The following is a 16,204-nucleotide window of genomic DNA, read 5'->3' as shown; positions in this document are numbered from 1 at the left end:
CGGGCGGCTCCCTGCACTGGCCTCCTTGCAAGGGTTTGGTGGCTGGGATTCCATAGGGATCTCGTCGCTTGGTCATATTCTTACCGGGACTACCCTTAAATCCTTTGAAGCGCTTAGCGCTGAGTTTGCGATGCCCAAGACCCAGTTTTTTAAGTATCTACAGCTTCGTCACGCTCTGGCGCCGAGTCTGGTGGAGCTGGACCAGCTTCCGGACTTTAGCCCCGTGGAGGCTAAGCTTTTCATGGGAGACCTGGGGGATAAAAAAGTCTCAAAAATCTACCAAACACTGGTCACTCACTGCTCCTCTTCCCTGGTGTCGTTGAAGGCCTCTTGGGAGGTGGATGTTAGTCCGTTGGATGAGGATGACTGGAGGGAGGCGCTGGAGTCCCCCCGGGGCACGGCTATAGCAGTGCGGTTGCGATTCATACAATATAAATACTTGCATCGGGCCTATTACACCAGAGAGAGACTGTGGAGGGCGGGCCTTATTGCTTCCCCAGATTGCCTGCGCTGTGGGGCTGAGAGAGGCACCTTGGTGCATACTGTGTGGTCTTGTGTGGGCCTGGCCCGGTTCTGGGGTGGGGTGTGGGACTGCCTGTCGGAGGTGCTGGGATGGGAGCTACCCCGTACACCTAGGTTGGGTCTTCTCCATGTCCTGGATCAGGTGGGTGGTAACATTTATAAGCGCCATCTCCTTCTGCTAGGCCTTGTTGTGGCCAAGAGGGATCTGGCGAGGGCCTGGAAGAGTGACCGCGCCCCCCGCTTAGCGCCTGGAAGGCGGGCTTAGACTTCCTCATGGGGCTGGAATTGCCAGTGTTTGAAGCCAGGGGCTGCCCTCGGAAACATTACAAGATCTGGAAGCGGTGGGCGGACTATAGAGACCTGACATTGGAACCTCCTGCTGAAACGGACGTTGATCTGTCCGATGATTGAGACCTCGGGGCCTGGATGGCTCCAAGACACTTGGTGTTTTCCTTTTGTATACTGCAGCTGATTGTGATCACGTGCTTCGGGTTAGGGCGGGATAAGGGGTGGGTAGTTGGGACTGTTGCTGTTGTGGGGGGGATAATGGGGTGGGTTGGGGCTAGTCAAAAGTTTGAGCTATGCGTATATTATACTGTCATTTGCATACTGACGTGTTCCCCTGCTCTTGGAGGGCTGTACACTTGATTTGCTTGAACTTTTAATAAATACGGTTTTGAAAAAAAAAAAAAGAGATAATAGACTCTTCTATTTTGAGGTTTTCCAGCACCTTCCACAATCGATCGTGCCTAACGCAGTCAAATGCGGCACTAAGGTCAACAAATGCTGCGTAAAGTTTTCCAGCCTTGGCCTGGACGTATTTCCCATGGAGGAGTGTGAAGTTCAGCACCTGTTCCACAGTACCCATCCCTTCTCGGAATCCGTACTGCACCGGGGATAGAACTCCTGCTTTATCTACCCAGGATGATAGTCGATTCAAAACAACCCTTCCCACAATCTTCATGAAGGAGTCTAGAAGGGAGATAGGGTGATAACATGAAGGGCTCTCTCTATCTCGTAGTAAATATACAGAGCACAGCATTTGACCAACTTAAATGTGTAAATACTGGAAATTCTAGATGAAAAAGACACGGAGTAGTAAATCTTTTGATAAAAAATTGCTCTAGTTTTTATACTGCTTATGCAAGTCGAATGGGTACAAATCAACAATTTCTGGTGGGTACACAGCACTAGACAAATGAAATAAGACATTGTGAAATCAAACTATAATTCATTTGCAGAAAAAGTCCGATCCTACATCAATCAAAAGATGACAACTATTTCTTCATAATAAGACAATCATCAATGTAAATTAATCAAGAATCAGGAGAAGGACTGTGTGGTCGACGTTTCGGTCTTCAGTAGAATAAATCCTTAAGACCTTCTTCAGGACAGTAAAATAGATAAACAGTTGTGACCCTTCACAAGAAAGTCCAAATGCGACTTTATAGGTCTCCACCTATGTAGGGGTAGGTTTCTGTGGCGGTCTTAGATGTTTCTGTTTTTATTTTGCCAAGCTATTAGACAGCTGCTTATGCTTATTCAACAGTCACGATATGTATGGCACAGTCTTTGTGATTCTTCAAATTTTCAACGAGCGCTTTCCGCATTGAATGTCGGTCTTCACAGAGGGCGGCATCCAAAATGACCGAGAAGGTAATTTTGGATGCCGCCCAGTTACAAACGCACGCTTTTTATTTCTGATATTCTCGTTACAGTACATTGCATATTGCCAGGTTATAGGTGGGGTCACTGGAATCATGCACACAGTAGAAGGCCCTTCACAAAGGGTGACTGGTCACTTTTATGTTGCTTATTGCTATACTTGGGAGGTAAACTTCTACTACTGAGGTGCAACGTATACCCAGATAGTGATAACAATTATGAAAAAAATGACAAAGTAACAAAGTGGTACGATCACAAAATGTGCCTCATTACGCCGCGTTATTTGGCTTTCATTGCTTCATAAGTTAGTCAACCCTGACGCATAATTTGACCCTCCCCATCTGCTTAAATTAAGAGTTCCTGTTCGTAGCGATCTTATTCTTCACATGTACTACCAATGGTACTGATCAAAATTCAGTTCAATAAAGAGCTACCAAAAATTATGCAATGTGGCATGATATACACATGGTAGTATTAAGGCTTATTATCCAAATGCTTACCACAGAACTAAATAATTAATTCCACACGTATATTTTAAAGTTGATATCACTAAAGTTTGCCACAAAGTATGATTTCCAAATAAATGGATAGTCTCTGTGTACATTGCAGCAAATACTTTATACAGCTATTTTAAAATCATTTATGTAAAATTTGTAGGACAATATTTCATCTATTCTGCTTGATCACATTTCCTAAATAGTGTTTGTTTACTTTTTATATTTCATTGTATAGCACTATGTTTAATAAGGTTCACTGATACAGTGAGAGGTTGCACAGTTGAGGATTGATGCACAGAAGTTGCAGAGCATGTGATCCTTCGACCTGCAGGACCCAAATCTGCATCACATACACATTCAGGAAATACATGCGGTCTGCTTGCTTCAAGCTTCACTAGCACAGATGCTGTCACCATTTGTGAACTTGTGCATGATTATGCCAACGCTTTTCCAGTACTTCATGAAATGTACGTTTCGGTAGTTGTAATAGGAATTGCAACAACAGCCTGTGAGAACACCTTTTCAACATTATCTCCTATCTTCTCACCTTCCCGTCGCATGAGTGGAAACCAAATTTGACCATTGTTGTGCATGAGATGGAGCGCCCAGCAAACCTAAGCATGAATGAGTTTGTAAGGGAGTTTTCACATAACAGGGCCAATATTACAGATCGGGAGTACGGTCCCGGTTTGCGTCACTGCGCACTTTTAGGCAGGTGCGCTGGGTGGAAACAGGAACAGTACATCCTGTTACAATTAATGTGCTGCCCTCAGGACAGCCCGGGAACTGCGCCTGCCACGTGGGCAGCACTTTCAATGAAAAATAGAGCGGATGTTTATAAGTGATGAAATCACGTGTTTCACAATGCAAGCGGCATGCTGCCTGCAATTTAAAGAGAGGAGAGAGAGTCCCTTGCAGGCAGGTGTAGTTAGTGACTGCACCTGTCTGCAGGGTGATGTCTAGTGGGTCCCTGGTAGCCCCTTAGTACCCTCCAGGTGTCTGGCATAAGGAGGCACATAGACTGTGCACCACCTTTTTGTGGTGTATCGTCAGTGCGCATCCTGAAAGTCTATTTACCCCTGTACCCGTATTCCATGATATGGGTCGGGCGCAGAGGCAAAGTCATTCTCTCAATTGCATGGGGCCATACTCCCATAAAAATGAGGGAATGCGCTCTAAAATAGCGCTAGCTCTATATGTGCACCAATGCTATCAGTATTACAGAAGGAACTGCACAAGCTACCCCCTTCAGAAATGCTACATCGCCCAAAGTGGACTGTTGCACCCCAGGGCTCTCTGTATGATACACCCCAGAATGTTACCTCTTGGACTACAATTACCAGGTTTACAATTACCTGGCATGAAAACTGCTATCAGGTATCAAGAGTACAGTTTTTTTTGTTCCAAATGTGTTACTGTTTTTTTTAAACATTATCAATGAAGCAAAAGAATGACATAAAAATAAAACAGTAACAAAGATCACAGTGTGCAAAGAAATGTGTTGAACAAATTGCACAGAGTAAATAGCCAGTTTTCCTAGTGCAGAGATGCAAAGGCTTGGCTGTGGTTACAGGACCTTCTCAAACGTGAACTAATGTTACAATCTCCTTGGCATCCAGGTACTTTTATTAAAGCCTCGCCTGCAGGAAATTATATGGGTTAGGCCTGACCAGTATAAACATCAGCTTTAAATTTCAAATACCTCTCCACATGCTCTGTACGGCTGTTTGGAAGAAAATATAATGTATGTTAATCTAGCTAGCGCATGTAGGCTACCTCCAGAATTGTCATAAATTGGGGACACATTGGCCCACCCAAACACAACCTTGGCCCATTCAGATAGAATTTTCTGGAACCAGGCATGGTTAGCCCTCTTAAGGTTCTGACAAACATGTTAGTGAAGGCATTGTACTCCTTCACAAGGAGCATATTTACATAAAAAGTAGTTCCCTTCCATGCCAGTATCTACTGTAGCAATGTGTGCTTTTTGAAATCAAAAATATATTTTGCTTTTAGCCAATTTACAAAACATAAATTAAAAATATGAAATATTTTGCAAAACAAGCCATGCAAAGGACTGCCAACACCAGGCTTATTTGCTTCGCCAATGCATGAATTAATATGTTTTCAAATATCGGCCCTGTCCTGATCTTGGAAGAGCGCTGGGATATAATCCTGGTAAACAGTCACACTTGGACGACAGCAAGCTAGGCTCCAGGGTGTGTTTCGTTAGAAGAATGTTGAAATGCAGAGTTGTGTGATGACCAAAGTGGCACTCTTATCCAGACATTGGTTGCTGGTCATAAGCGAGGAGAGGTCTGAAGTGGACTTGAGTGACTGAACACGAGTGCGGGCTTTATTAGAAACGTTTTGGTGTCATGCATGAGGAGTACTGGAAACGACTTTGTTGTTACCCACTGTATAGAATGACGCTGTATTTCCCAAAGAGCTGAAGACATCGCCACTACTGACAGACTCATTTTGAACAAAAATGCACACTTGCAGGATTGAGCACCATCTGATCACAGGGATAGGTGTGAGCTCTAAAAGTACATTTAGCATCACACTGGTCAATGATCATCAGCTTCTTACTTTCAAGTCTACATTTTTCAAGAGGGTTCCGACTGCAAAGAACAGCGTTGAGAGTTAAGATAAGATGTTTCCGACGCAAAAATATCTCCAGGGTGTAGGTCCATTCACTTGACTCACCTGAGTACATAAAGTCCACACAGGACTTTCCCTTACCTCAAGTCCATCCCTTCTACTCTCCAATAACCAAAGAAGCAAGCGACAACAGTTAAATCCCCTCCAAGGTCACCTTCTCAATCAAACAATCAGGGGAGTTTTCTGCTCACCCATAAGGGTCTCAAGGCGCTGTTGTTGGGGGGCCAGCTCCGTTTAGTTGAAAAGCCAAGTCCTGAGGGTCTTCAGGGTTGGGGCACGTCTGATGTTGACTGGGAGCTCATTCCAGGTCTTGGCCGCAACGTAGGAGAAGGTTCTCCCACTTGTTCTTGCTCTGCGGATGGGCGAGGGTTCGGCGAAGTTGGCGGACCGGAGATTCCTCTTAGGTACGTGGACGGAGATTCTATTGTTGACCTATTGGGGTCTAGTGTTGTGGAGGTATTTGTAGGCGTGGGTGAGTATCTTGAAGGTTTTTCTCTTCTAAACAGGGAGCTAGTGGAGGTTACGCAGGTATTGGGTGATGTGTTCGTGTCGAGGGATGCCATGGACGAGTCTGGCTGCTGTGTTCTGTATGGTCTGGAGCTTATGGAGTAGAGACTTGTTGATCCCGGCGTAGAGGGCATTTCCATAGTCCAGTCTGGTGGTTATGATTGCGTTTGTGACGGTCTTCCTTGATTTGGGAAATCCATTTGAAGGTCTTTCGGTGGATGCGTAAGGTGTTGAAGCAGGTGGAGGCGACGGCATTGACCTCTTTTGTCATGGATAGGGAGAAGTCGAGTACGATACCGAGGTTTCGGACGTGGTCCATACGGGTGGAGGGCTGCAAAGGGCAAGGGCCACCAGGTGTTGTCCCATGCAGAGGGGGAGGGGCCGAGGACAAATACCTCTGTCTTCTCAGAGTTCAGCATCAGGCAGCTGCTGTTTATCCAGGATGCAACGCCCTTCAGTCCTTCTTAGAAGTTGAGTCTAGTGGTGATGGAGTCCTCGTTGAGTGAGAGGATGAGCTGGGTGTCTTCGGCTTAGGTTATTATGCTGAGTCCTTGCTGTCTGACGAAGGGGGCGATGTAGATGTTGAAGAGCGTGGGGCTGAGTGACGATCCTTGGGGTACTCCACAGTTGGTTTCCGCGGGTTCCGAGAGGAAGGGTTGCAGTCTGATTCTTTGGGTTCTGCCGGTGAGGAAGGATCAGAGCCCTGTATGCCAGCATCGTGGTGTCTGGGGGTGAGTGTGCAATGGGAGACACTGTTGAATTCTGCAGAGAGGTCGAGTAGGATCAGGGCTGCAGTATGTCCTTGGTCGTGAAGGGTGCGCATGTCGTCTGTGGCGTCGAGTGGACCGGTCTCGGTGCTATGGTTGCTGCCGAATCTTGATTGGGAGGGGTCGAGGATGCAGTTTTCTTCGATGAATTTTGCCAGTTGGGTGTTGACTGCCTTCTCTGTGACTTTGGCTGTGAAGGGGAGGTGGGAGATGGGTCGGTAGTTCTTGAGGTTCGTGGGATCTGCTGAGGCCTTCTTGAGTAGGGGTCTGACTTAGGCGCGTTTCCAGTCGTCGGGAAAGATGCCTGTTTTGAGGGTGGCGTGGATGGTGCGCCGTAGTTCAGGAGCGATGGTGGCTGCAGCTCTGTGGAAGATGTGCAGGGGTCCGGGGTCCGTGGGGGCTCCTGAGTGAATGTCTTTCATGGTCGATGCTGTATCTTCGGTGGTGACTGGGGTCCAGGAGGAGATTGTGGGCTGGCTTGCGACCTATGTCATCTGTTTCAGGAAGTCGTAGCAAGAGGCCAATTCTCACAGTTTAATAACATGAAATCCACAGGATGGAAAGGTTGTGCTTTTATGTACTGTGATTTTCTGAGAATTTAGTTTATAATGTAGCAGTTGTGTCAGTTCTTATTGGTTATAGTATAATTTTTCCTTGCTTTATTTTGTAACGAATGTTAAAAGCATGTGCTGCTATTCTCCAATAGACTCTTGTCCAAGCAACTTGCAATTACAAGGGTCAGGTTCTGACATTACCAAATAGGACTGGACTCAACATATGTGGGCTAATCAGAGAGCACCCAAGCATGTCTGTACTGCTGTTACTTTGGACACTGCTGGTTTATTAGGCTGTGAGCATATGATCACATTCCATTGTTGTTTCTAAAATGCACAATCTTGTGAACTTGAACAAAACATTTTTTGGAGCAATTTTGAGATTGTCATCCATAAGACAAGGCATAATATTCTGCCAGTCTACACTGTGCAATAGCAGTAATGAAGTACAGAAGCTTTTTTTTGTCGTACTCTTGGTCATCAAACACCTTCACATCGACATTTGGTTACTGTTTATCAATAAATTGTAACCCTTTTTTCATCGGACTGGATCAAAGCTGGACAAGTTAAGTCTAGCAAACAAAAAACCCTTCCCCTCCCGCCAGAGTGTGAATTATAAGGTACACAAACACATCCTCCCCATACACTGTACATCAGCCACATTCCATATAAAACGTAACACCTTGACCCCACCCCTCCCAATCCTCAAAACCACAACTATTCACCATAGTGACTTATGCTGTGCCGGAAACTAAAAAGTCACAAGCATTCTCGCTATTTTCAGTCATTTGAAACATAAGGTCCCACCTTTTTTTAATCAGGATATGTATGAGTAAATGTAACAACAGACATAACACTTGGTTTTGTCGCAGAGTATGAAGTGTAGATTATTACTTTATCACAAGGGCAGCACATACATTAAATGTTCAACTGGTTCACTGGTTGTAACATTACTATTCTCGGAAGACAAGATTTTCAGATCTTCAGAAATCTTCACAAAACTCACCTGGCTATTGGGATCGCCAAGTAAGTTGCATATATGTGGCACAATTTTGCTTAGTGTTAAACTATTGGCTCCATGCCTAGAAGAAAAAAAAAGGAATTAAGATCACTCTTGCAGCCATGATTGTTGGATGATATAGCATGTGTATTTTGCAAACCATGACCATAAGCTACGTATCTGTGGAGACTTACACGCTGAGCGTTGTAATAAGGCAGAGGCAAACTCCTTCCCTCGTTCGGAAATTCTTGTGTTTGAAGCCTCCCAACATTCTATCCCACACATACTGCAGATAAAAAGCAAAAACACAAAAGAACAGCCAAATTAGTATAAGGCATGATTTCATTATCACAGTTCTAGCTTTGCTGAGGTACCCTTAGAACTTTGGCAAATGTTTGAAAGTACTGAGAAGACATCTTTTTTAAAAGGATAGTAACCTCACTAGAGAGATAAAGGTAGAGAAAGTGAGGGAACAAAATGGCGCAAAAGGGCATTACACTGTCACACGATGAGAGGATGTGGAAGTGAAACACAAAAACACTGTTGAAGCAGTCTGTACACAACCACTTTAAACTGCACCCAAAAAAGTAGCTCAGAGTCTGAAGGGACTTCCAGACTTGCTCTAAACAGGAGGCCAAGGTCCAACTGAATGCCAAAAGACCAGAAGCAATGTCAGAACCATGATGCACGGAAGCATGGCAGGGAAGATGGTGTACTCTGAGATTAAACCCACTCTAGTCGACTCAAGACTATATACCTATTGCATGCAAGAACAAAGTCCAATCCAAACCAAGGTTAAAAATACCTATTAGGATTTTCATGCCTTCCACATATGGAGGACTACTAAAGTCATGTCTAAAGGCACAGCAGAGAGGTCATTCACAAACATGTTAAATACTACATGGGGGCTTGTTTTTCTTTGAATGACTACATCTTTAACAAGGTGTCTAACTACCGTACCTGAAGGAATACCATATGTATGTTAACTAATTTAAGGGCGGTGGTTTTACCTTTAATGATTAGACTGCCTCAAGCTAACAATCTAAGGCCCATGTTTTAATGGAACAGCGCAGAAGACATACACGATAATTAATACATGAGAGCTGGCTTCCTTTTAAGACTAGTCGACCTTCAGACCACTCTCTCGTGCGCCATGCTCTACTACTTAGGCTTCTCTTGACTGTGACTGGGGGAGAGCATTAACACATTATCTCATTTAGTCATTCGTACAAGGTAAACTCAAGAGGCAGTTCCAAAGAAGGTGTAGATGGTCACCGAAGCAAAGATCATATATCGTGCACAATTACATTTAAGAGAAACACTAAAATAGTGCTTATCTGTGAACATACGAGGTACATTTACAATAACACACACATTTTAAGTTGTCACTTTTTTTATGGAGTTATTTAATAAGGAGCAGGAAAAATGTAGCTAGGTACATATACAATAATATCACTTCTGCTCCCTGTTGTATTGTGTTAAACCATTTTCAAATATTTTAATCTAAACAATAATAGGTAACTGTCGTGTGTCCCAGTATATTCGAAAGGTATGGGGTGCATAGGAAAACTACAGCAGTACACATGAAACTCCTCCCAGATAAATGTAACACACTATATGTCCGACCGGTTATGGTTCCACAATGAAATTTGAACGTAGCTTTACTTCAGAAAAAAAAAAGCTTACTAGTCAAAACTGTCAGGTCTACTCTATTATATGGATATTGAATGTATTGTGTACGTACGGAGTAGAACAAATGCATAAGAAATCAAAAAAGGGGGGGAATGGACACTTGTAACCGCGTTACCTTGGTTATACTTAAAAAACCATCCTAAACGCGGTGATTTGGTTGTTAAGGGCGGTATATCTTTTTCTCCGCCCGGCACACGCGTTATGGCATAGTCATAGGGTTGATTAAATGTGCAGTATGCCTACCTCAACCTGAGGTAACCTCTGGTCCAACGCGGTAGTGTCCAGAGATAGTAAGGTGCCCACAAAAAATTAAGTTTAAAAAGGACAAGCTAACATCAAATAAGAATTTTAATACAAGTAAGATGTTGCTGTGTCAATAAAATGGAAGGGGTATACCAAAGGACCGAGTTACTCTGCCCCAGGAAGAGCCAGCACAAACGACAGAGAATCTCCATACTGCGGCCTGCGATATATAAAATATCCATGCCCCGCTGATGACTGGTCGATAAATATGTGAGGTTCAATGAAACCTCAAACAATAGACAAGTGGTGAACAAAATACCCACAGTAAGCACTGCACAAATAGTGAAAGTACTAATAACCTTTTTAAACGTCCTGACGAATGCTCTACAGACCCACCTGGGCGAGGAGGAGCAGAAACATGTTGACTGATTTTTCCAAGTGGTATAATAGGACCTAGTAACTCGGTCCTTTGGTATACCCCTTCCTTTTATTGAAACAGCAACATCTTACTTGTATTAAAATTCTTATTTGATGTTAGCTTGTCCTTTTTAAACTTAATTTTATGTGGGCACCTTACTATCTCTGGACACTACCGCCTTGGACCAGAGGTTACCTCAGGTTGAGGTAGGCATACTGCACATTTAATCAACCCTATGACTATGCCATAACGCGTGTGTCAGGCGGAGAAAAAGATATACCGCCCTTAACAACCAAATCACCGCGTTTAGGAGGGTTTTTTAAGTATAACCAAGGTAACGCGGTTACAAGTGTCCATTCCCCCCCTTTTTTGATTTCTTGTACCTTAACCAGGGGAACTGAATGGACAGTTATTCCTCCCCCTCCTCATTGATTAAGTCTCTTAGAACGAATGCATGCCTCCTGGCTGTTGCTGTTATGAATTTTGTAATAAAACAATACAAAAAATGTTTTTTTTTTTTTTTTAAAAGGTACCTGTTGTGACCTGTAAGATCTATACTAAGAAATAAATAGTGCATCAGATGATACGTTGGCGGAACCCTTTTACTTTTGGTTGATACTTAAGACAGTTGTGCTTCTAAGACATTTGGATATCAAAAACATGCACAATAGAATATAGTACAACGTAGAATACACATCTTGAACATTTACTGTATATACAATAGATTTTAGTATAACAGATTACACATCTTGAACGTTTACTGTATAGCGTAGCCTGGTTTAAATACTTACTCATCAGGAGGACATTATATTTCAGAAATAGTAATATTTCGAAAATCTATAATTTATGAGGGAACACATCTCTTAATTGCTTGCCTTATCAGTCTACTTGTGAACAAATATTTGTTCAGGTGTACAAGGCAGCCATGTACTGCAAAGTTTGCCTTTTTCCAAAGTTTGTATTTATTCCTGTTCAGACAGAATTAAATTAAAAAAGAACCTTTATTCAGTAAGCTGGCCCATCGGGCCTTCATGCAGCCTGCTTTTGCATTGTGATCTTTCTTGTGAGCTATTGTAATTACTACCTTGGAAGTACCAGTGAGTGCCTTTGGTCCAGACTTTTGGTAGGAGGATATGAAGTTTCACTACAACTTTGCCTGGAGCCCCAGTTGTGTGATTTGGGGTGAAAAGCTGCAATCCCAACTTGGGACAGTCAAGTCACCATTCTTTTGGGGCTAGAGGGGGGGGGGGCAAATATATCATTTAAGCTTGAAAGTAGAGGCTACTGTAGGAAGTTGATGTATTGCACTGTACTTAAATTCATCAAATGATCGATTATTTCTGCCAAAACAGCTCATGCTAGGACATTAATGTAGGATTATTACCAATAGCAGTTAGGTAAAAGTATAGTTTAAAAACATTTCTATGTAGTAAATACAAATGGTTAAAGCTACCTGAGGAACAGTGGCCTGCTCCATGATTTTGAGTAGTAAATTCTGATCTTGTTCTCGGACAGAGTCCTTGGCATCTCCCAACCGATCGATTAAACTTGGGAGTACTGCAAAGAAAAGAAACAAGAGATGGTAAAACACACTTCTAGTACTATTAATTCGTGTCAAAATCATACAAAACAATTCCAACTTTCTGATCTACAGCTCAAATAATGCATAGATATCACAGTAGCAGACCATAGCAATTTAAGGAACTTTCAGGTGGCATGCCTTTCTTTTTCTTTCAAATTCTAACTAGTATAAAGTGAATACAGAAGTAGTTTTGCATAACTATCTTCGCAGGGTCATTGAAGAGATGATTAAATATGAAGGCCAACAACAAATCAAAGTGAGAGGAAAAAAAAATGCGTAATATCGACATTAGCCAAATAGATCGCAATAAAAACACAGACAAAAGAAGCTGTTGCCACAAAAACATGTCTACTATATAGGGTCATTCACCAAAACTGAAATAATGGTGCTATCAAGCTAGCATAACAAACACATGGAGTAGATGATATAAGTTTCCTTATGCTCCTTTTATCCTCCTGCTTGGACTGCCAATTCTGACTAAATCTGTTCTACCCATTTAGGGTTATGGCCCGAATAATTCATCTCTATGCTAACTGATTTATTTTTATTGTATTTTTTTTTTTTTTTTTTTTAACGTCTTTATTTTCGAAATTTCTTCATAAAAGACAAAATATTTACATGCAATCAAAATAACATAGTCATTAGTATTTATAATTAGACAAAAGAATTTAGTTAAAAACCACAATTAAATATACATATAAAGACAACTGAGAAAAAGTGATTTTTCCTTACATTTGATTATAAACACAACGACAATACTGGTCGAAAGATGATAAATTAACATGCTCTATGGTATTTCAGGTTGAAATTAAACTATGAGTACTGCGAACTGACTTGATCCTTATTAACCAGGCCCATCCAAGGAATTTTGCTAGTCCAATGGATAGCCATTCGGAAGTGTTAGTTTTTAAGATAAATAAAGCTTCCTTGCTCACCCTGGTCTTTAATCTGTTACAGATGGGCTTTAACCACTTATGGCGTGGTTCATAGTAAGCAGTACATACAAACAAAAAGTGACCTATTGTTTCTTTGTGTCCAATACAGCAAGGACAGAGGGATGACTCCGATTTCAACCAGCCACTAGTGAAATCCCTTAGTGGCAGTGTACCTAGACGAAACTGGTGGTAGAGTTTCCTGTCTAAGGTTTTAGGAATTACATCCCAGTAGGTCTCAGTATGAGGAACTGCTTTGAAAAGCAGAAACAGGCCAGTCAGATTCGGTTTCTCCGAGAGAGCAACGTGTTCTTCTTTCACCATGGACCAAAAGAGTAGTTTAAAATCTTTCTTTGAGGGAAAGATATGGGAGCCCGGATCTGACCATAACAGGGGAAGGCCCATTCCAGTGAGAGTATTTCTGATTAACTTAAACCATAATATTTCAGCTGCCCCTGGTTGCTTTCTAACGTCCTGTAATTCTTGAGCAAACATGGCAAGATCCGGGGTAGACCAAATACGTCTCCATAACGCCACCATCCTGTACTGAGCTTGATGTTTTATAGAATAAAAGCCCATGTCCATCAGGAGTGGTAATACAGGTGTTGAGGAAGGAAGATTAACTAAATTACGGAGAAATTTGTTCTGGATCCTGTCAAGGACAGCCAAATCCACACTACCCCAAATATCAGCCCCATATAATATTGCTGATCTGATTTTAGCATTGTAAATTTTAAGAGCGGGCAAAACTCTTTTAGACAAAGAACACCGCTGCTCCTTCACTAAACAGCCGGACAAACGAGCAAATTTCAGACTAAGCGCCGCTATTTGCTCTTTCCAGCGTAGCCTGTAATCCATTGTTACACCAAGGTATGTCATTACTTCAACCTGCTCCAAGCTAGACCCGTTCATCGTGACATGGCCCCTCAATGGTTTTTTCTTTGTCAACACCATGAATTTGGTCTTATTAATATTAATTTCTAAATCATTCTCGTTACAGAAGTCCACAAATTTATTTATAGCTGCCTGTAGACCCTTCTGTGTTTTGGCCAGTATAAGTGTGTCGTCTGCGAAAATTAAAAGGGGAAATTTGGTCCCACCCAATGATGGGGCGTCGGTAGGGATAGCTGACAGGAACTTAACCACCTGATTAATAAAGAGTATAAAGAGAGTGGGGGCCAGGACACAGCCCTGTCTCACTCCACGAGTCACGGGGAAGGATTCAGTAACCTGGCCCTGACCACCCCATCTCACTCTAGCGAAGTTCCCCTCGTGCAATCTGATGGTCAGTTCAAGTAGCGCAGATGGAACACCCATCCTTCTCAAAGCAGCCCACATCTTCCCTCTAACTGATTTATTTAATAACAGAGAATTGAGATAATTTGAGACATTCATGACTAGTTTGATATTCCCCCGATTCATTGCCTAACTTTTGTACAAATTAAACTCCCTTTCCTATTACTGAACCAAGGGCATAGATCTTCTGTCCAGAGTGATGGGAGGACTATAGACAATTCCTTAGATTACTTGGTGATGGGCCTCTTTACCTGACCTGGAAAAGGCAGATCCTGGACTATATTTATAGATTATAGATTTGACGCTGCTGCTAGCCAGGAGAAATATTACGAAAAATTGGAAAGCGAGACCTTCCCGATGGTATAGACGTGAAGTAAGGTTTTGTTCCACCTAGTTGTTATCTGAAAGCACACACATGCACCAAGAGGAAAGAGCTGCTTTGAGAAACTGTGTTTTCACAAGATTGGGATTCATTAGTGGAATAATTTAAAACTCATGTTAAAGATGATACAACAAGAGATGTTGACCTAAGGATTTAATTGGTTGAATTGCCCCAAAGTCCTGAAGAGGCCTGAACTAAGAAAAAGGCTGAAACGCGTCGACTGCACATATAAAGGCATCAACATAAGAAAATTGAGATACAACATATGACATTATATAGATAAGGAGCTCGATATAATTTGGAGGGAGAAAGGAATTGACCCTTCGAAGCTCTTATATACTTTTTGTTGATGACCGGATATAGGGAATATTGTGACATAATTATAAGTCAACGTCCTTCTATTGAAATAGTTGTGGGCTGTTTAGACCAGCAAATTTGTTATTTTTGAAATGTTGTTTGTTTGTATTGTATAAATTGTGTATATTTGTGTTTGTATATATATGTTTTGGCAAAAATAAGTGTTACTAAAAAGGAAAAAATAAGCTTAAAGAAATAATAAACAGCTTTAATAATCCTTTTAAGAGTGATTAATTTAGCACTAGCTTATATAGGAAAACAAGTGCTTTGATTCAACTGAGATTTATTATTTTTTTATGACCATGATTATAGGTTAGGAAAGGACAATTAATGGTGTCTTTTCTAGAATTTAGTTATAGTTTTCAAAAAACGTTTACCATAGGCATTGCTTTTGTTTAAGTTGCCAGATCCACATGACAGGCAATCGTAACGATTGCCTGCCAGGGGAAAAGTGGTGGACGGTCTTTCCGTCCGCCACGGTACCCCCGCCATACTAATATGGCGAGGGTAAATCAGTTACAGATGGCGGGCTCAAAACTGAAGCCACGCAACATAGAACTACTGCAGGAGTAGATTAAAGTAAATAAGGAGAACATAGGTATACGTGACAAATGAATGGAAGAGAGCAGATGTCCTTAAGTACAGCAACTGCCTGCTGGAGATCAGAGGTGCAAAAGTAAAAAGAATAGATGCAGAACAGCAGAAATTCAGGAAGAAAAGAACTAAAGGAATGCAGAAGAGCAATGGAATGAATTAATGGGAGACAATAAATATGCCTGAGGCTCCGATTACTGAAGAATGCAGGAAAACAGTTGCAGGGAATGACAGGAAAAGGGAAGGAGGAGACGTGCTGTAGAAGACTTAAGGAGTATATGAAGGCGGAGAGAAGCGAAATGAAGGAAAGAACCAGAGAAAGGAGAAGAGAATAACAAAAAGATAGAGAGCACAAAGATAAAGTAGGAAAGAAATGGAAAAGTGTTAGGAGGGCAGACAGCAGGAGATGTCAGATGAAATAAGGATGAATAGAGAAGAGGTAGACAGATGAACAAGTTACTTACCTTCGGTAACGCTTTTTCTGGTGGATACAGTATCTTCCTGTGGATTCCTCACCTTGTGAATATCCCCT

General features: G+C 42.1%; 1 protein-coding gene across 5 annotated transcripts in view; it reads right to left on the bottom strand.

Moving 5' to 3' along the window:
* CLASP1 (cytoplasmic linker associated protein 1) overlaps positions 1 to 16,204 on the bottom strand; it is a 1,618,163-nt gene that overhangs the window by 1,376,335 nt on the left and 225,624 nt on the right. For all 5 annotated transcript variants that reach the window (XM_078682066.1, XM_078682063.1, XM_078682065.1 and 2 more), the window contains exons 4-6: positions 11,983 to 12,086; positions 8,371 to 8,462; positions 8,183 to 8,258 (exon numbers count right to left, since the gene is read on the bottom strand). In XM_078682066.1, the coding sequence (XP_078538192.1) occupies positions 8,183 to 8,258; positions 8,371 to 8,462; positions 11,983 to 12,086 (272 nt within the window). The remainder of the gene's footprint in view (positions 1 to 8,182; positions 8,259 to 8,370; positions 8,463 to 11,982; positions 12,087 to 16,204) is intronic.

Source organism: Lissotriton helveticus, chromosome 3_1, assembly GCF_964261635.1.
Source record: "Lissotriton helveticus chromosome 3_1, aLisHel1.1, whole genome shotgun sequence".
In the NCBI taxonomy this organism is placed as follows: Eukaryota; Metazoa; Chordata; class Amphibia; order Caudata; family Salamandridae; genus Lissotriton; species Lissotriton helveticus.
Note: the sequence above shows the minus strand (reverse complement) of the source record. Positions and strands in the feature narration are given on the sequence as shown.